We start from the raw sequence: 21731 nt of genomic DNA, 5'->3' as shown, positions 1-21731 counted from the left end.
CCACAAGCATCAGGATAGTAGTGCCTGTACCCTAAACTACTCCACTACTCCATGGCACTATCATCTCTGACACCTTGTAACTTTGTACCCCCCAAATATCTAATAGATTCAGAGAGAACCATTGAAATCATTTCCAAGGCACAAATAGGTTAAGTTGAAGTCCCCACACAGCTCCATGCCTGGTGCTCCCTCTGGCTGCCTTAAGCTGTGCATTCCATGGGGCAGAGGGATAGGCCCAGGAAGACTGTGGCACTCCAGGGCCCAGGAGCAAAGGCAGAAACTTTCTGGGAAACTGAGGCTGACCTATCAGCATCCTGTGCAGACCCTACTCAGTACATTGCTGAGAACCATCTTTGTGCACTACTGTTTAAACACTTCCTCTGAGGACATTGGGTTCTTCCGGGGGCTGGGGGTGGTACAGTTGCAGTAGATTAATCCAGGAAGGAAAGATGAAGAATATGAGCAGAAAGTTATCCAGGGTCTCACGTCCTTCTTGTCCCCAGTATTTTTAATAAGAGCTTAGCATAATTTGGAAGCATAATGGGTTTTCTTTTCCTTCAGCTACATTTTGGTGCAAGGAAAAGCATGTGGATTTTCTCCCTCTCCTCATCCCCATGTTTTTCAATAATTAATAGTAAAATATGTTAATCTTGTGGCTGGGGATATATATAGCTCAGTACATGGAGTATTTGGCATGCATGAAGCAGAGTTCTGTCCAACGCTGCATGAAGAGCAGGAGTGGTGTACACCTACAGTGCCAGTGCCAGCAAGGTGAGGCAGGAGGAGCAGAAGCTTAAGGTCATCCTTAGGTCCATAGCCTGAGCTACATGAGACCCTATCTGAAGAAGAGTGCAAGCCGATGAGCTTTGACAATTACCAAGTACTTTGATTTATTGTTGACATTTTAGAGTGGAAAAGGTTTTCTTTCTTCAGGGTGTGTGTGTGGGGGGTGTTTGTTTTATTTTGTTGTTGTTGTAATGAGCTTCCCTGTTTCTCCCTGGCTTTGGCAGTTGGCTTTTGTCTTCAGTTTGGGACTATTTTGAAGAAAGTTTATATATATATATTATGCTGGCAAAATCTTTCTTGTGGATGTATTTACATTTCTGTTGGGTAAATGTCTAGAAATGAGAGTGCTAGGTTGCATGGCAGATGCATATTTAACTTGCCACAGGGGTCCGCAGTGTGGGAACACTGCATTGTTTGTATTATGACTGGAAAAACCATTATGTATGCAGGCCGTGTGGGGTTGCTGCATCATTACCAGTGAAACCATTGTCCATGCCCACTGATGGGGCTGCCACATCATCACCCATGAAGCCATTATCCATGCAGTCCTGTGGTGTTGCCGTATCATCACCCGTGAAGCCATTGTCCGTGTCTACTGATAGGGTTGCTGCATGTTGTGAGGTGTCTGGTCTTTTTAACTTTTCTGATTCTGAATGCCTGGGCTATGATTTTCATTTCAATTCCAGCCTAGAGATTCTGAGTTCTTTTCAGGTGCTTATTTAATCATTTATTTCTCTTGCTTTGTGAGGCATCTGTTTAAATATGTCATGGTTAGTTTGTAGGATCCCTGGTGCCCACCACCACCAGTATGCCAGGAGTGAGTTTCACTGGAGACTCAAAACTGAGAAACCTTCTACCGTCTGCATAAATTTGATCCATATCACAGAAACATGAAATGTGTCTTTGTGTTTTCTGATTTTTTTTTGTTTCCTTCCTTGTAGCCAGCATACTGTGAGGCTGAGAGTTTTCCTTCAGTGTAGCTAGGAATGCCTGTAATTAGCAGTTTCAGAACCCCACGTTTTCTTTAGGATAGCTTTCCTGTACTCTCAGCCTTCCCCAGTGGTCAGGCCTATGCTTTCTTCCAGTGTTGATGATGAGCAACACTGCCGGAGCCTGTCCCTCATGGGATGCTTGAGTCACCCTTATAATTTCTACCCCAGGGAATTTCCTGGGAGACTTCTGAATGCAGTCATTTCTTCCTCCTGCCTCCATGTTTTTCTTTGCTTCACAAAACAGTAGTTTTACCTTTTTTGTTTTTTTTAAATCAAGTGTTCTATGCAGAAATATAACTTTTCCATTCTGGTTTTCTGACCATGGAACTTAATATTTCCTTTTAATTGCAGTGGAAAGAGAAGGGATCCAGGTGCTTTGCTTTTAGATTCTATCATGGCATAGTTTTGTTTGCTAAGGGGTTGTTAGCCTGTCCAGTTCAGTGAAGCAGGTACGATGTAGCTCTGGGAGTCTGGGCCCTGCTTCCTGAACAGGAGACAAGAACAATGGAAGTGAGTTGTTTTCCTACTATGTTTCCAAACAGGAACACAGTGGCTCATTCCCAGAAGGAGAGAGGCACTGGCCCAGGTGAATCCATATGTCCAAAGTGCCTTAGAGGTAGTAACACAACCTCCAGGAAGGCCACTGAGTGAGTGCCACCTCCCTAAGATGGAACACAACCTCTGGAACAGGGCCATTTCACTGTGGGCTGAAATGCACATGAGACTGAATTATGTTCTACCAAAAAAGCAAAAATCACAGCCAATGAATTTTTGTGAGCTACCAGAATTTTGTCCATCATGCCTGGAGTTTGGTTCTCACTTCAAAGAAAGAACAGTTTGAACTCTGATATGCATAACTGCAGGGGATTAAAGTATTTTAGATGCATAAATTCCTAATGACACTAAAAATAAAAACAGACACCACATTCCAGTCAATGGAAAACTCTACAAAACAAAAGGCTTGTTTAAAATAGAAATCAAAAAGGATAAAAAACAGGGGATGAGGTGGGTGGGCAAAGGAACTCAGGATTTAAAAGAAACTCAAAACATGTGTGAATTCATTGTTATACTTGGGCCAAATACAGAACCTGTTTTGAACAAATATTGGTTGTTAAAACATATGAAGTGCCTGAGAAACTTGGCTCACTAACTGAATATTTGATGATAGTGAGTAGTTAGTAATAGTTGAGGTGTGATGGCTGCAACTTAGAAATCCGTGTTAATTACACTCTTCTCTTTACTATAGGGTGTGTTAATGTTGGAAGTTTTCGTAAGTCAAAAGCAGAAAACAGGCTAGTTAAGTGCCCTGTTGATTGTACTAGGGTGATTGTATGAGAGTCAGGAGTTGCCCTGCTGGCTGACTTACAGGTGCATCAGTGAAAAGATCGGTACCCACTGACCTGACTCTCCCATAATATTCTTTTCTCCACACATGAATATTAACATCCCATTAATGTCATGAACGTAGGATCCTTGAAAAAAGGAAGGTGATTGGCACATTTATTTAATAGTGGGTGTTGGTGGTCCAAAGAAACCTCCTGAGGAATGCTACTAAGAATATTTCCCAAACAAAATATTGGAAAAAAGAACTATAATTTGTTTTAAAGGAATGTTTTACCTATAAATTAGTGAGAAAATAGAGGCGAGCATGTTGTTAACATGTTTACAGGCTTTAGCTGCTTGTTGTTGTTTTGGTGCTGGAGGCTGTGTGACTGACCCCACAATAAGCTATGTCCCCTGCTCTCTTCTTACTTTTTAATTTTGAGACAGTGTCTCACTAAGCTGGCCTTGAATTCACCCTACATCCTAGGATAGGCCTTGTCCTTGTAATCTTCCTTCCTCACCCTGTCAAGTGACTGGAATTACAATCCTACATCACCAGAAATATATCAAATAGAATAGTTTTAGATGGAAAGCTGCCTCAATGGAACATTTGTTTATGGTTAGTCTTTTAGCAATTTAGACGTGTTGACAACACTTAAACTATGAGTTTCAAAATGTACTCCCCAGAACTGAGAGCTCTTCCTCATGGCTTTATTGCTTAGCTATGTTATAATCCTTATTCACATATGGTATGTTGTGCCAAAATTCTGAACCCCAAAATCACCAAGAGGCCCATTTCAATGCAAAAGCAAAGAGTCTTTTATTGTAGATGGTTAACGAGCTAACTCCACTAGCTCGGGCCTTTCATCCATCTACCACAGCGGATGGCTGGAGAAAAGATTCTGAGAAATCATGAGGCAAGATCTTATAGGGCAGGATAAGGGGAGTGTCTAGGGGTATGCAACAGTCTCAGGATTGGTGCGCTTCCAGGCTTGGAACGACCTGCCCTGTGCTGATTGGTCAACTGGTTGTTATGGCCCATAGGCCTTCCCAGGGCAGTTGCTATGCTCTGCACACAACTGTTGTGCACTTGTCTTGTCTGTAAAGCACACTAAGAGCCATAAAGCACAGCCTTGCCAGCTAACTTTTGATTGGTTCCCTGCCAAGAGAAGGGCATCTGACCTCCTAGTGACTAGGACAGGAGCGGCAAGGTCACCCTGCTAAACTGGGGGTGAGGGGGAAGCACTGCATTTGTTTCTGTGCCTCCTCTCTGAACTTCTTCAGTCCTGATGCCATCTTCCCTAGCCTGCCATCGAGGACCTCTAGATACTTAACATTACATTCTCAGCTCTCCAAATGTGAATTTCAGTCTCTACTGAGGCAGGCAAAGGAAGGCTTTTGGTGAACTCAGTTTGCCTAGACAGGACTGTGGGAAGAAAGTGTACTGGGGAACTACTCACAGAAGTTGCAATATATGATGCAATTCTTGGCCAACCAGCCAGAAGAGGGAAACCCCAGCTACAGGTGAAGAAGCCAAGGTGTGAAGGCTGGGCAATCTCATTCTGTTGTCTCTGGAAGGTGATAGACACTTTCTCCTGAGCCAGTTGTCCTGTCAGCTCTCCATGACCAGCTTTGGATTGCATTGTGCTCTGCAGTTCCTCTGTCCATCATGAGGGCACCTCACAGAACTTGCTTCTCTTTGGGAAGATGACAACATCCTGGACCCCTGGTGAGCTAGAATTAAGCAGTCTATGGTTATCAGCTGACTGTCAAGGTTGACATTGGTCATTTCCAAGCTTTCAGTACCACATAAGCTAGAGTCCAGTGGTGGTGAAATGCACTAATGACTGAGATATGATAAGTCACATATATGTCCCCCCATTGCCACTGTCTTACATACTATCCAATGAATAATCATCTAGACTTTTCTTTCCAGTTAATCTTATGGCACAAATTGGATATAATTTCAAAAGGCCTGATCATTGTAAATCCAACCAATAGTGTCACATATTAAAGATCCTTGCCTTGATAATCATCTGCTGAATTTCTCATGAGTGGGTTATGCCAATAATAAAGATGTATTGATTTGAGTCCCTTGTCCAGCAGTCCTGCCTACTGCATACCTTCAGAAGTCCTATACAATCTGGTCAGAGACTTCAGGACTCAAATTATTTTGCAAGCAGAAAGTAATATTTTGTACTAGGCCACCTACATGTCTATATTTGTAAATGCTATACATGTGTGGTTTCTTTCTTCAGACATAATATTTGCAATTTTAGTACATGTAACCAGTAGATGTTACTTGGGTAGTTTTAAAAAAGGGGGGTGGACTTCTGGTTAAGCCTTCGATGTTTTATATGTATAACCAGCCCTTTATAAATCTTCCTTTAAAAATAACTAAGAAAGTAGAAACATGAATTCATGAATGAAAAGCAGACAGGAGAAAAGGTGCATATCTAGTGATATGAAAAATAAATGTTTAAGCACAGTAAAGCTTGTGATGAATACAAACTCTTCTACTCACTGAGGACCAATGCACAGGGGTCTGCTGGCTATTTGAATCTTTCCTCGGTCATCCCCTTGTCACTTATGGTCAGGGCTTCAGGGAGCTGAGACTTGGAGTTGCTATGGAGGTAGTAGGTGTTTGGGTGGCAGGGAGCCCATCTCAGCCTTCCCAGGATCCAGAGCGTGGATCTTTCTCTCACCCACAGCCTCATGCTGACTAGGAAGCATCGTCTTCTTCTACTGAATAGTTTTCCCTTCTCTTGGCTTCATGTATTTTATCTAATTCTCCAGTGCAACTGTAATTAACCTTTTTTGCACCACCCTCGGCTCACCTGACAGCCCCACTCTGAAGAGCTTAGATGGCAAGTGTAAACTCACTCTTCCAAACACTAAGTCTTTGGGGATTGTGTATGCCTTTCTTGACCTTGTGAAGTTTGCTGAGCAGTTCCATATGGAAGAGCCCCCTTGGCTTTCATTGGGTTTGAGGTAAAAGTCCAAAGCACTTGGTGACATATTACATAGCATCCTCTTCAGGGGGATCTCCTCTGCCAGAGGCTTTGTCCTTGTTTCTTCTAAGAAAATCATCAAAACCATTCTTTAGTCTTCCTTTCATTTTAAAATTAACAGGTTAATAAATATTTTATAAACCCTATACATTTCCAGTAAGTTTAAATAGTAAACATAAGAAAGAAATGGCATTTAATTCAATATGAATGCTGTGATTTTAACAAGAATGGCCCTCATAGGCTCCTATATTTAAATGTTAATATTCTAATTGGTAGAACTGTTTGGGAAGGATTAGAAGGTGTGGCCTTGTTGAAGGACGTGTGCCACTGGATGTGGGCTTTGAGGTTTTAAAAATCTGTTCCAGGTTTAGTCCCCTCTACCCCTACCCAATCCCCCACCTCTTGCCTATGGATCAGGATGTAAGCTCTCAGCTACTGCTTTAGCACTGTGACTATGCATGACTGTGCTCCCTGCCATGATGGCCACGGTAGCCTCTGAACTGTAAGCCGGCTCCTAATTAAATGCTGTCTTTTATGAGTTACCTTGACTGTGGTGTCTCTTCATAGCAATAAAAAAAGTAAGACACACAGAGACAAACTGGCATTTGGTGAGTCATGCCCTCTGATGGAGGTGTACTAGCAGCCTAGAAACTCACCCATACAGTGAAATGAGGAGACAGTTTAACTAATTTGGGTCTCTGTAAGGGAGCAGACTCAGAATGTAGTTATCTTGTAGAAGGAAGCTGTGGTTCATACTTTCTGCACACACTGTCAATATCCATATTAGGCCCAGGAAGGCCTTTCCATACTCCTGGGTTAAGGCCTTGTAGTCCTGGACATATTCATGATCATATCATGAATGTTTATGCATACATGGGTGCGCTCACTTGGCTAAAGAAAATAAACATCTGGTTATAATTTGATCCTTCTTTTGACAGTCCTCTATTAATCTATTTTGATTATTCCAAGATACAGTCACTTTTATTGAACTGACTCAAGTATGCCAGCATCACCCTGCTCTCCAGACTTAGAGGAAATGGCTCCAGCCTAAGATTCCAGCCGTCTTCTCACTATATTCTTGGCAGCCGTCATATAACAGGGCTTTCTCGACTAATTAAAAAGCCACTTCTCTTTACAAGTGGGGCTTTGATTTGCCACTCAAACTCTGCTTTCTCCTCTGTATAATTAATCCAAAGAAGGAATCAACTTTCTTCTTAACTAATAGGGAGCCTGCCACATTCCAGCTATTAAAGCTGGATTAAATTGGAATATTATACACACTTTCTTTAAGTAAAGTTACCATAGCAATTATCTCTCACTGTAATTAAAAGGGAAAGAGCTTTTATGATGAAATGAATACTAGGCTCAGAACAAAACCTTGATCGCACACCAGCCTCGTTACCAACTCAAAACCACGAGTAAAAGCTACTTAACTTCTCTGAATCTCAGATCTCCATGTATAATTTAGGCAAAATTAAATTAGGTATTTAATCCAAGTGTATTTTGCATGGATTTATGAGACCATGCCCAGCACTCGATTCCTTCAATAAAAATTTAGCATTTTCTAAAGGACTTATATGAACTGTTTTTAAAAGTTAAGTATTCATGAGCCACCAAGATGGCTCAGCAGATAACAATGCTTGCTGTACAAACCTCATAACCTAAGTTCAATGCCCAGAATCCATGGTATAAGGAGAAAAATAGCTTTCAGGTGTTGTCTTCTGACTCCACATGCATGCTGTGGCACACATGAGCTAGCACTCCATGTACATATGTATCAAACACAACACAGTGATAAAAAATAAAATTAGAAAAAATTAAAAGTCCTGGTGAGAGGTAAAAGAAAAGGACTTGAACTCACCAGTTAACCAAAAAGAAAACCAATGATTAAAATAAATTGGTAGAATCTCTAAATTCACAGCAACTCAATAAACTCAAACAAAACCGTTGAGACATCATTGCCCTTTTATTAAATAGCACTAATTGAAAAAGAGCTAACATAGCGTTGGCTGATAGAGCTCACTGGGGAGAATACATCAAATTATAGTAATTTCCATACCTTTCAGTCTAGCAGTCCAATTTCTGGGACTCTGTTCCCAAGGAATTATTCCAAAGTATGGGAAAACAAATCTATAAGCATGGCAATAATTACTTCAGTATTATTTTGACTTAGTAAATTTCAAAGCAATTTAAATTCATGATGGCTTAAATAAATTATGATAAAGTATTGTACAGCTGTTAAAATAAGAATGAAGACTTACTGAGTTGCACTTGAAAAGTATAAAAATATCACATATGAAAATATTGTAAATGACTTTTGGGACTCCGCAATTAAGAGCTTGCTACTTTTCAGGGGATTGAACTTGGTTCCCAGCGCCCATATCAAACCATTCACAACTACATGTAACTTGAGCTTTGGGACTCTGAAACCCTCATCTAGCTTCTGCTGGCATGTACACTCATGTGTACAAATGTATACACACACCATACATACATACATACATACATACATACATACATACATACATACATACCCTTTCTAAATTTCCTTTTTGAACTATATGGGAAAACAGGCCAGAATTATAATTATATTAGGGTATTATGGTATATGTTTCTTCCTTGTTTTCCTAACATTTTTGTAATTATTACTTGAATATTACTTTCAAGATTAAAATTAAAGTTTTAATAAGTATGTATAGTCTGACTCCTCCCCCCTCAAAAACAAAACAAAACAAAACAAACAAAAAAAGCCAAAACACTAAGAAGCCTAGTTTAGTCTATTCCTGTAAAATCTGCTATGGCATTTTGAGTTCTAGAAAATGATAAAAACGAGGCAGGAAGAAGAAATGTGTGCCTGGTAGACTAGTCACAGCACAAACTTCATCGCTACCTGACATGTAAGACGGTGCTGTGTAATTTAAGTATTGATTCCAGACTACCCACCCAACCCTGCTGATGATAATAGCATTGCCACCTGCTTTTCAAAATTAACCTAATAGATTGCAAGGGTCATTCCACAGAGGAAATGGGATCTCATTGATATATTGACAGAGGCATCAGTGTAAGGCTTTGAAAAATTCGTCCTAGGGTTACATGCAGAGACATTGGATTAAGGGAAACTAGATAAAACCATTTGCTAAATACTATGGGGTTTGTTTAGTTGGAATCTTTATTGAGGTAATTTTGTATATCCATGTGTAGTTGTTAAGAATAGTGGAGAAAGACACCTGAACATTTTGCTCCGTTGTTCTCAGTGATAACAGTTTATAAAATTATCATGTAGCCCAATCAAGGTATTGGTCTGAATATAACACCTCTGATGTTTCTTGGTTACTCCGTGTTGTCATATGTGGGGTCTCCATGTACACAGTGCTATCTGTACATGTTATCACTGATGTGTGCTCATGTATCAAGCCGCTGACAGTTCCATCACTGTAAGCATCCATCTTGCTATTATATAATCATGCCCATTCTTCCCTCTCCATACCTTGCCCCTGGCAATCACTTGTCTGTCTCTACTTGTAAAATGTTATCATTTTATAATGTTTCATGTTAATGTTATACAGTATGTAACCTTTTGAGGTTGGGTTTTTAAACTCAACGCAATTCCCAGGAAAATTGTGTGTGTCAGTGATTTGTGGATTTTTCTTGCTGATTATTAATATCCCATGGAATCACTGTACTGCTGTTGAAACATTTACCTGGGCTTGTTTCAGTTTTTGACAATTAATACTATGCAAGATTTTCTGTGCACGTTAAGTGTCTGTTCCAAGACTATTTGGTGGACCATATAATCCTTACACCTTGACCTGTTGCTTTGCTGTTGTTCTTTATGATGGTTTGAATAGGAATGGCCCATAGAAAATGGCACTATTAGTAGGTGTGGCTTTGTTGGAGTAGGTGTCTCAGCTCCTTCTCCTATGTCTGCCTGCATGCTGCTATGTTTCCTGCCATGAGGATAATGGACTATACCTCTGAATTGTAAGCCAGCCCCAATGAAATGTTTTCCTTTATAAGAGTTGTCATGGTTGTGGTGTCTCTTCACAGCAACAGAAACCCTAACTAAGACAGATGGGGTCTCATACAAACTAGGTTGGCTTAGAACTTGCTATAAACCCTGACTGGTCTTGAACTTGCCATTTTCCTGAGTGCTGGGATTAAAGGCCTGTGTCATCATGGCCAGCTCATATTTAGTTCTGAAGGAAATTGTTTTGGAGAATAGCTGTACAATTTCACATCTTACCTAGCAAAATAGGACAGGCTTGGTTTCCTTCCCAGCTTTTGGTGGGACTTTTGTGACTTTATTTTGAGGTCATATTTGTGGTAGTTTTCTTCACTGTGACTAGCCAAAGAATTTTGCTGTAGAGACTCTTGTGGAGTGAGTAGATTTAGGGAAACACAGGCACACACGCACATGCACACCACACACACTCACATGCACACCACACACATTCACATGCACACCACACACATTCACATGCACACCACACACACTCACATGCTCACCACACATACTCACATGCACACCACACATACTCACATGCACACCACACACACTCACATGCACACCACACTCACTCACATGCACACCACACACACATGCACACCACACATACTCACATGCACACCACACACACTCACATGCACACCACACACACTCACATGCACACCACACACACTCACATGCACACCACACACACTCACATGCACACCACACACACTCACATGCACACCACACACACTCACATGCACACCACACATACATGCACACCACACTCACTCACATGCACACCACACACATGCACATGCACACCACACATATTCACACCACACACACTCACATGCACAGGAATGGGCGCGGGGGGGGGGGTAGATAGATCAGGGTATGTGTACCAGAAGCAGCTGCCTCCTTCCTACGCCCACCAAAACTCATTTAATTCTTACTTTGCTTTATGTGGGAAACCTATGGGTCCCTTCAGTCTTCAGCAGCTAGCATAAAGGGCTTGGCTCTCCACACTAGACCCAATCTCCTTTGTCACTGTCACCTTTTACACAATCAGCCCCCAAATAGGTCAGTGACCTAAATAGAAGTGCTTAAGTGCGGAAAGTATTAGAAGAATACATGGGGACACATTTTAAGACACCAGCACAAGCAGAGTTTCTGGGTAAGACCCCCAAAGCACAGGCAACAAAAACGGACAGACAGGATTATATCAGTGTAGAAAGCTTCTATGAAATGAAACAGCAGAGAAAAGAGACAACCTAAAGAATGGGAGAAGATGGCTGCCGTTGCTCATCTGACAGTTATTGTCCAGAATATGGAAGACCAAGACAAAACAAAACAAAGCTCCACTAATATAAAAATAAGTAATCCAGTTCATAAATATGGGCAAGCGTGGGTGGAGCAATGAGGTGATTCGGTAGTTGAAGGTAAAGACAGTTGCCTGAGACCTGAGTTCTATCCATGGACCTCACACGATAGGAGAGAACTGACTCCCACAAGCTGTCCTCTGGATGCCATGGCTTGCATGGGTGTGCATCACATATCCATACACACAAATAAATATAAAACAGTTTTCTCTTTTTAAATTTATTTAAATTAGAAACAAGCTTGCCTCACATGTCCATCCCAGCTCCCTCTCCCTCTCCTCCCCAGTCCCCCCAGTTCCTCCACCAAGTCTTCCCCAGGGAGGATGAGGCCCTCCCTGGGGGATATCCAGAGTCTGTCATTTCATTCAGGGCAGGGCCTAGGCCCTCCCCCAAGAGTCCAGGATGAAAGAGCATCCCTCATTGTGGGATAGGCACCCAAAGTCCATTTGTATGCCAGGGAAAAATACTGATCTACTGCCCAAGGTGCCATAGGTTACCTAGGCCTCCTCACTGACACCCACATTCAGGGAGTCTGGATCAGTCCCATGCTGGCCTCTCAGCCATCAGGCTGGGGTCCAAGATCTCCCCCTTGTTCAGGTCAGCTGTTTCTGTGGGTTTTACCAGTCCAGTCTTGACCCATTTGCTCATCACTTCTTCCTCTCTGTCACTTGGTTCCAGGAGTTCAGTTCAGTGTTTAGCTGTGGGTGTCTACCTCTGCTACCATCAGTCATTGGTTGAAGGTTCTAGGATGGTATATAAGATAGTAGTCAAACTCATTATCAGGGAGGGTCATTTAAGGTAGTCTCTCCACTATTGCTTAGTTTGCCAGTTGGCGTCATCCTTGTAGATTTCTGGGAATCTCACTAGTGCCAGATCTCTCCTCAAGCTTCCAATGGCTCCCTCTATTATGGTATCTCTCATCCTGCTTCCCCTGACTCAACCTTTCTGCTCCCCCATGTCCTCCTCTCCCCTCCGCTTCTCCCCCTCTCTTTCACTCTCCCCTCTCCCCATGCTCCCAATCTGCTCAGGAGATCTTGCCTCATTCCACCTTCTCTGGGGTGCCATGCTTATCTCTCTAAACTTAAAAAAAAAAAGTAAATGATCTAAAACCTTTTCAGAAGATGAAGATACCCACAGATATTTTTGGAGATTCCGAAGTGGCATTGTTCTATTAACTGCTGGAGAGAATGGAGGCAGTGGCTTGCTTGTGTACTGTCAGGAGGAATGTGTACCACTACAGCTGTATGGAAAACAGGATGAAGGTGTTAAACAAGCTAACATCAAATTGCCTTATAATACGGATATACCAGTTCTTGGTAGATAGGCAAAGGAAATCAAGTCGACCAAAAGATAATAGCTAAGATGGAATCAGACTAGCTGCCCAGAGACAGATGACTGGATGAAGAATTCGTGGTGCATACACATAGTACAGTGTCATTCAGTCCTGAAAAGCAATGAAATCCTGTCATTTGCAGTGCAGTGGGTGGAGCTGGGCCCAGCAAGGTAATTGAAATAAAACAAAGAAAGGCAACTGCTGCTGTTTTCTCTCATGTAAAAAGAAAAAACATTCACCCTACAAGAATACTGTGGTGGTTAGGGTTGGAAGTGTCTGGTGAAAGGGGTGTGGCTGATCTTGTGTACTGTAGACATCTATGGAAATATTGCACAGTCCTGTTAAGATGTATGATTGATTTGTATTTCAAAACAAAAGCACTGGACTTAGTCTGGTTCTTTCTACTTTAATCTGGTCTTTCTCCAGTTTTGTTTCTCTTCTAGAGGAAAAAGATGCTTTCGTCTAAAGAAGAATTTTTGTTTTTTTTTAATTGATAATCTTGTTTGAAAATTTCACACATTTATGGACTGTATCTGATTATTCCCTCACTGGCTCCTTCCCTTATCCCTCTTATTGACCCCCCCATTGTTACCTGTGCCTTCTCAGACCCATGGTTGGTTGTTTTGGACAGTCATACCCGAGTTCCCAGTCTGTGCTAACAGTTTGTGCTAATCTAGAATGCACTTTGATTTGCTAAAGTAAGGAGAAGACCTGTGTTTTAACTTTAATCAAATCAGTTACCTCCCTCAAAACACTTGCTTAAGTTTGTAAAATCATATTACACTAATGGCTGTCAAAGTAGAAGGTACCAGAATCATATGAAAGGCCCTCATTGGAAAGCCACTTGCCCTGAGTGTCTGATCCAGTGGGTCCAGAATAAGGCAGGACAACTCTCCTTTAACAAGTTCTTGGGTGGTGAGAATGATGCTGATCCAGAGACAGCACCCCAGAGATGGGGATGGTGCTTGTCCAGAGATAGCACCTAGAGGAAAAGACGATGCTGGTCCACAGATAGCACCCCAGAACCACTTTGCTCAGTACCATCCCATCCTAAATCCTCAAATTTTGTTTCTGACAAAAGAAGTTATATGTTTGTGCTTTTTTGCTTCTTAAGTGACAAATATATAGTAATACATAATGTTATCTTTAAAATTCATCATAAAGTGGGCCAGTTTAATCCCAGCACTTGGGAGGCAGAGGCAGGTGGATCTCTGTGAGTTTGAGACCAGCCTGGTCTACAAGAGTGAGTTCCAGGACAGCCTTCAAAGCTACAGAGAAACCCTGTCTCGAAACAACAACAACAACAAAAAAGCCATCCTAAAGAATATTACTATCAATTACTATCATGTGAAAACTGCCACAATACATCAGTTGGTTAAAGAGAAGCAATATATCACTAAACAGTATATATAGAAGTGACCGGATATATATGGAGAACATCTGGGAAGGAAACCAAAACATTATCCAGTATTCAGTATCTGTGAACTGTAACAAAAGTTATAGTTCCCTTTTTTGTGTGTACATTTTTATATTGTCTAGTTGAGCTATATTTAATTTAATTAGAAATAAATTATTAAAGCAAATCATAGAAGCAAAGCTGCTTGGGTATGTCATAAAATTAACCAAGACAGTTTGGAAGCGTAGCTATGACTTTGCTAGCCCTTTCCCTGAAGAGAATGGCAGATCACTTGAGTCACCTGTCCTGTGTTGACCTGAAGGCCTCTAATTACAGCGTCTCGTTACCATTTACCTATAACATTCATGGCATTTTCTCGGTGTTAATCAGTGGAGTCCCCAACTGCATCCTCGCCGGCTGTTCCTTCCTCTGCCCACGACAGTGGCTCAGAAGAGTTTTCCAGGAGGAGGCTTTTGCCCTACTTGTGTCTCTATTGGAATTACTGTTTCAGGCCCGATCGGATCTTAAAAATTATCACTGAAGTCAATGTTCCAGTCATTTCACCTGCAACAGAAAGCTCTTTAGTTGCCTCGTATGCGGATTGGACGTCCTAACTCTGTATCCTCAGCACTCAGGCTTCTGAACCTCTGAAGAGACAGGCAATGGCTTCTTTTAATAGAATATGTTAGCAAACAAACAAAACCCATGTTGGTTTGTGCTAAAGCCACCTTTCAGGAGACAGTGGTAGCTGTTTCAATTACTTGATACTGCAGAAGAGACCCTGGCTTCCAGGAAGTCCACTCCCGACGACTTGTGTTTGTTCAGGGGCTGCTGGTACCAGTGAGAAAGAATTTCCAAACACCCTGGTCCATAACTGCCCACGTGCTTTCTCTATGAGCCCCCTCACTGCTGTTCCAGGGAAAAGAGAAACAAGGACTTTTGAATGTCTGAGTGATGGTGTATTTATTGAGGTAGCACTTTTTTTGTATCCGGCATTTTTAGCACCTACCCACATGAATATCATTATTTCCTAACAAACACAATTTGAGCTTGAGGCGGTAGATTTTTATGAACCACTTTAAAGACTATTCCCATGTAAATGTTTGCCCCGTGGGTTTGCTGTCCTTAGCAGAGTGACTGAGTTTGCTTTATGTAACTGGTATTTCAGAACTGCCAGTTCACTCCAGTGTCAGACTAGCTCTGTCCAGCAATGGAGGTGCCTTCCATAATCTGCATGTTCTGAAAGAAGCGATGATTAAGTGTGTGCTCTGAACTTGCTTCCTTTATGGAAGGCTAGAACTCCGGCAAGTGGCTGATGTGTTGGTCTGCACTTCCTGTCCCTCCTTCAGATGGAGCTGCCCTTCTCTGAGTAGCTTAGCTTCCCTGTTCCCCTGGTACCTGGAAACCAACAAGTTTTTTTGAGTTATATGCAAGTCTTCATGTGTATACACAACTTACAGAAAATCCCAGATGAAGGTTTATATTGATCCTCAGATACCATCTCACTCTGCCCCCACGTTCTGAAGGTCTCTGCTGAGACTGTGCAGAACCTCTAGAGTTGGAAGACTGTGCTTAAGCTCCGTTAGTCTAGTTAAATGCACCTGTAGCCGTTGCCTGTTGGCAAGGGAGTGACTTCTCCGACTGTTTGCCAGAATCCCTTGAGCAAGCCAGCACATTACAATGGGAATCAGTGTGCACCACACTCTTTGTCATACCAACTTTTACTGTTCGTTTTTGCCAGTACAAAATCCATACTTAGAGTCATAATTGCATCCTTCGGGAAACTGCTTTAGAAGTTTATCTTCGTAACTCGGGTGGTTATTTCCCCCAGCAGGTGTTAGGCATCCATCTTAAACATATCCATCTTATTAGGCATTGTCATTGCTTGAGTGGTTCCCACTCCTGTGTGAGTACCATGAGGGAATCCTTTCTTCTCAGTGTGGTTGTTACTGGGACAGTCAGTGGCATAAAACAGACCCTGAACCAATGGACAAATGCAGTCAGCCTACCAGCCATGAGGGAGGACCATCTTATACTGTATCCAACTCAAAAGCCAGGTGCAGGCACTGTCAACAGTCCCCTTAAATATTGAGCCAGGGAGTCAGAAAAATTGCTTAATCCCAGTAGTACTTTAACATGCTAAACATATTTGATCAATGCTAGAAAAAGTCAGATTTTTAAATTTATTTATTTATTAATTTTTTGTTTCATGAGACTTTTTAACTTCCTTTTTACTTTAGAAACAATCTTATTTTACATATTAATCCTTCTATTCCCTTTCCCTCCCATCTTCCTATGCCACCTCAAATCCCCCCCAACCCACCTCCACCGACTCCCCAAGGTCTTCCATGGGGGATCATCAACGTCTGTCACATCATTTGGGGGAGGGCCTAGGCCCTCTTGTGTATTTGGGCTGCAGTAGTGTCCCTCCATAGAGAATGGGCTCCCAAAGTCCATTTATGCTCTAGGGATAAACACTGGTTCCACTGTTAGAGCTCCCATAGACTGCCCAGGTCTCAGGAGAGAAGGTTAAATTTATTTTTTCATTCACAATTATCTTTTACTTTGTAGATGGAGTTTGGATCTTAGAAAATATATTGTAATATAAGCTATATTTTATCATGCAAAGCACAAAATATAATATTTTCTCTTTTAACGTAAAACCAATCTGTTTCATGTTAACAGTACCCCTTAAAGGGGACATCTATGTATAGCTAGAATTATTTATTATAGAATCCTTTTGAAAGCCTGCAGTTATGAGGGGCTAGAAAGATGGCCCAGTTATTAAGAGAACTGGCTGGACCCTGGTTCCATTCCCAGAATGCACATGGTGGCTCACAATTGTCTCGAATTCCAGTTACAGGTCATTGGACACCCTCTTCTGACTTTTGTGGACACCGGGCATGTGCACAGATTTGCATGCCGGTCAAACCACTCATACCCGTTAAATTAAAAACTATAAAAAAAATCAAAATTTCCAGTATTTTACAGTCTTACTGGGTTTAACACACCCCAAAGCACTTAGATAGCTCTTGAAAATGCAAACTGTATCTTGTGTGGCCTGCTATGACAGCATGTCTTTTTATTGACTGAAATGTCCATTAACAATAAATATAGCTCTGTTAACTAGGATGAAAGGATGAAAGAATGTTTAACGTATTGTTCATATGTAACTGAAGCATTATATACTTAACTTTTGGTCCACCACTCCATCAGTCCATTCCGTTTATTGTCCTTTAAGATGATTGTCCTTAGGGGACTCAAAGCGGGGACAATACCATTAAATCTCTCAGCTCAGCGACTTTCCAACTGTCCACAGAGTCACATCTTGTGACCATGGAGAGAGTCCTCTCTTCCAGTGTCTGAAGTCACTGTTTACACTCTGTGACTGTGTATTTCCAGGAATGCAAGAGCCAGCAGAGCCTGGAGGTACAGCTGTATTATTTGTGTGGTCTGAAAGCCTTGAAACAGGATTTTCTCAGCCTCATAAAAGCAGAAAAATTATCCTTTCTCAAAATAAATGGCTGTAATGGAAACAGTTTTTCCTGTCACAGATAAAAGCTAGAGAATGCAAAATCAGCTTTTGAGATAGTTAACTCACAGTGACTTAAATAAAAAAGGACCACAAAGCATCATGTAGTACATGTCCCCAAGTTTGGATACGTGTTTTTGTTATTGAAACCTAGAAAGTACATAATGCACTTGGTAGGGAAAGCTAACAAAACTAGAGATGAAAACTCCTTAGGTCAAGATTTCAGGTTTTCTTATCTGGTGTGGAGGGGCGGGGTGCCTCTTTGCATTATTTGGTCAGTTTAGCCGCTAGTATTACTGTCCTGTGTGTTAAGTTCACCATTACAAGCGTGGGAAACCAAAGCTGTCTTTTGATGTTTGAGGAATCAGTAGGATTCAAGGTCTCTGTGCCTCCAGCTTTTTCTCATTTATCTCCAAGGTTATGGTGAGAAAAGCAGGGGTTTCAAATTAGAGTTTCTCCCTGAGTCCACCATCACCCCTTGACAGATTTTTGCACTCAGGAAGCCACTTAGTTTTTCTGAGTTTGTTTATTCTTTTGTAATCCAGTGTTTCAAATGCTACTCTGCCTTAGTCCTTGGGCTGTGCTCAGGGCAAACAGAGTCAAAATACGCTTCCTGTACTATAGAATGCTTTACAGGTTCCAGGTGGGCCTTTTACAATCCCCATTTTGCAGGCGTGGAAAGATGGAAAGAAGTTAGCCAGCCTATGACAGGCCACAGAAGTAGTCAATGGGAGATCTGCTTTCACAAGCTGATTCTGTAATTACAGCGTTTCTCAGCACTGCACTATTGACATTTGGGGTCGTTTGAGGGGGCTGTCCTGTGATTTTTTAGGACACTGAACAACAACACTTCTACCTCTCCCTGCTAGATGTCACCACCACTCCCTCCCAGTTGTTGACAGCTAAGACTGTCTCAGGGTCTTCACAGCTGAATTTCCTACCACTGTCACAATGGTGCCCGTTGCTCTTTTAACTACTCCATGGCACAGTAATCTGCAGAATGTAAAGAGACGCCTGATTTTGTCTTTATAAGGTGGTGTATTTTATCTCCAAGCAGACTGCATAGAAGCATAATCACCACTGCCCTCAGTGGACCCTGTGTCAGACTCAGTGACCTGTGATCTCCCAACCCATCTAATTCCATAACCATTTCTTAATCCCTAATGGGATACACATAAATCTATCTTGAATGCCCCTTCCCATCTGGTAACAGTGGAAAAGTGGGAGACGGAGAGGGAAAAATCACTTGAATTTATGTAGCATATTGCCTTTTAAAAACCAGTATATTTTTGTTATTTATTCATAGTTCTTGAGACAGGCCCTTAGTATGTGGCTCAGGGTAGTTTACATACACTTACAGAGCCTGGCCTGCCCTAAAACACATTTCCCAGCTTATTATCTCATCTGATCATCACAGAAAGTCCTGGAGGTTTATGCCAGTTGTAATTGTCCTGTGTTTAGAAGTCATTTAGGAACTGTAACCCTTCTTTCTTGCCTGTTCCCTCAACTTTGGTGCTCTCGTCGTAAAACTTGATATAGGAGCTCAGCAGGAAGTGGATATGGGAACTCAGCAGGTGTTTTCTTTCCAGCACCATATGAAGACTAACGTCCTCTGAAGAGCTCTCCATAAAGCTGATGCCTTCTGCCCTGCAGGGCTCTGCCTTTTTCCTTTCCTTGTAACAGGGATCGTTAACTACATGCCCCTTACACTGCAGTTGGGAGGCAGGCACCAACTTCCCTGATGCTGTTGACACTTCTCTAAGAATGGTGATTTTACTTCTGTTTGGCCTAGTGCAAAGCTTCCGAAACCTTCCACTCTGGTCAGCATTATCTCTGTGTTTGACTCTCATCCCCACATTACCATGGTTCCCAATTTATTGTCACCTCTGAACTAAAATTCCATAAACATTGATGGCTGGTTAGCATTGCTTGTTTCTCTGTTATTAGAACAATTGGGAAATTCCAGGTGTTTGATCCGGGCCTTGTTGATAGTCTGCATGACTATCACATAGACTGTATGTGCACATAAGCCTGTATGAATTAAGTTGTGTTTTAGACACTGGGTTAAGATGAATTGCAACTGGCAAACACATCAAGTATAATTGCATATGATTAAAAGTATCAGCATGACCTGAGGAGAAGATGATGTGCTTACCAACAGTGTTAAGGGTGCAGAATTGCCTAGCAATCTTCTAAACTCAGAATTCTGCTAACTGAGTATCTAAAAGAGTGGTTTGAACCAAAGGGAACATGAACTAGATTACTTCATGGATATATAACTTTACTGTCAATTAAAACACTATTTTTTTCTTTAAAGTGGATGTGAGTCATTCTAATTACTTGATAGTTCATTTAAAAGAGATTGATTGGGCTGGGCTTTGGTGATGCACACCTTTTATCCTAGCACTCGGGAGGCAGAGGCAGATGGATCTCTGTGAGTTAGAGGCCAGCCTGGTCTACAGAGCGAGTGCCAGGATAGGTTCCAAAGCTACACAGAGAAACCCTGTCTTGAAAAACCATTAAAAAAAGAGTGATTGGTTGTTGCTGTAAAACCCAATGTCTGCCTCACTTGAGTCACTTCTTCCTATATTGGGAGATTGGCATGTATCCTGTTGTCCAGATCTGCCCCTCTCATCGGGTATTGGGAGATTGGCATGTATCCTGTTGTCCAGATTTGCCCCTCTCATCGGATTTGATGGGCATCCAGTCATCCCACATGTTCTGTTAGTAAAGCATTGTGATTTTCTTCTTCTCCCCCCAGGTGGCCTTTTTGAAGATATAGCTGTTGAATCTTGTAACACGAAAAAAAATAAAAGACCCAGAGGCTGATATTGGGGTTCAAGCTTCAAGCTGAAGATCAGAAAAGCAAAGCAGCCGACCATTAGCTCTTACCTCTACCTTAACTCAGACCAAAGGGCCGGTCCTCAAACTGCTCCCGACTTCACTGCTCCTCAGATTCACTCAGACTGCTATGCTCTCCTTAATATGGTTAGAGACTCTCGAGTCTTCAATGTCTTCCTATCCTCAGTGTGGCTGGAGAATGATTACCAGCTCTGATACCCTGTTCCTGTCTTAGATACCTCTCCTGAGTCCTGGGATTAAAGGTGTGTACCACCTCTGCCTGATCTCTTTAGCTTGAGGCTGACTTTGCTTTCTGAATCTTCAGGCAAGCCTTAATAAATCAAATAATGCCTCACCACAGAAGCTGAGGCTTTCTGGTCGACCAGCAGACAGCTCTCCAGCACAGAGCACAGCCAAGGCCGGGAGTCTGCCAAGTTGAACAAGAACTAGAGCTGCAGAATGAGGACCTCGTGCTAAAATTTCCTGTTACTTGTCTGCATTTATTCTTTAAGCATTGACTTTAGATCCATGGATGCCCAAGTCTACAAGGAAAGTTGTAGTAGCAGGCTGTATAGAAGTATAAAGTCACACCTCTACTTCCCACAGAGAGGAATATTCAAATCTATGCTGTGTCAGCACCACCTGGAAGCATATTAGCTAATGGAAACCCATCTGTCCTATGTGAACACAGCAAGGAACTTCACTGGGGAGCTGAATGTTAACTGCTGTAAATCCTAGGAAATAAACTTTTAAAGAGCTCCGGGTTTGTTTAAGACACATTTTAAAAAACTGAAAGGTAGAAGTTTTCATATCCAATTCAAAGAAGGCGCTTGTTGGTGTTTGCTGAATGAGTGATTATCCAATTAAAGTTTTCCTGAGGGTGTAAAACCACGTGTGTTCTTTTTGTTCTTTATTTCCTTCACCACATGCTATTGCAAATTAATAAATGTACAATGCTGGCTTCTGACTGTAAAGTCATCTCGGTTCCTATGTGCCCAAACAAGAACACATTGAGAGTAAGAGCTGAGCCCAATCCTGCAGAGCCCAGGCCAGCTCCTGGTTTCATGGAGAAGACTTGAGACTCGCCTGGAATCCCACAGCTTGGCTCAAGAGCTGGGACTGGAGTTGTGCCTTGGGCCAGGTTGAT

At 41.9% G+C, this 21731-nt stretch overlaps 1 protein-coding gene across 2 annotated transcripts in view; it reads left to right on the top strand.

Moving 5' to 3' along the window:
* Ube3d (ubiquitin protein ligase E3D) overlaps window positions 1-21472 on the top strand; it is a 134477-nt gene extending 113005 nt beyond the window's left edge. For both annotated transcript variants that reach the window (XM_013116073.3, XM_021229324.2), the window contains exon 10: window positions 20505-21472. In XM_013116073.3, coding sequence (XP_012971527.1) covers window positions 20505-20525 — 21 coding nt within the window. In that variant the 3' untranslated portion in view covers window positions 20526-21472. The remainder of the gene's footprint in view (window positions 1-20504) is intronic.
* Window positions 21473-21731: the final 259 nt, after the last annotated feature.

The sequence above is a fragment of the Mesocricetus auratus genome, unplaced genomic scaffold (assembly GCF_017639785.1).
Source record: "Mesocricetus auratus isolate SY011 unplaced genomic scaffold, BCM_Maur_2.0 Super-Scaffold_100691, whole genome shotgun sequence".
Classification (NCBI taxonomy): domain Eukaryota; kingdom Metazoa; phylum Chordata; class Mammalia; order Rodentia; family Cricetidae; genus Mesocricetus; species Mesocricetus auratus.
This window is presented reverse-complemented; position numbering and strand designations above follow the sequence as displayed.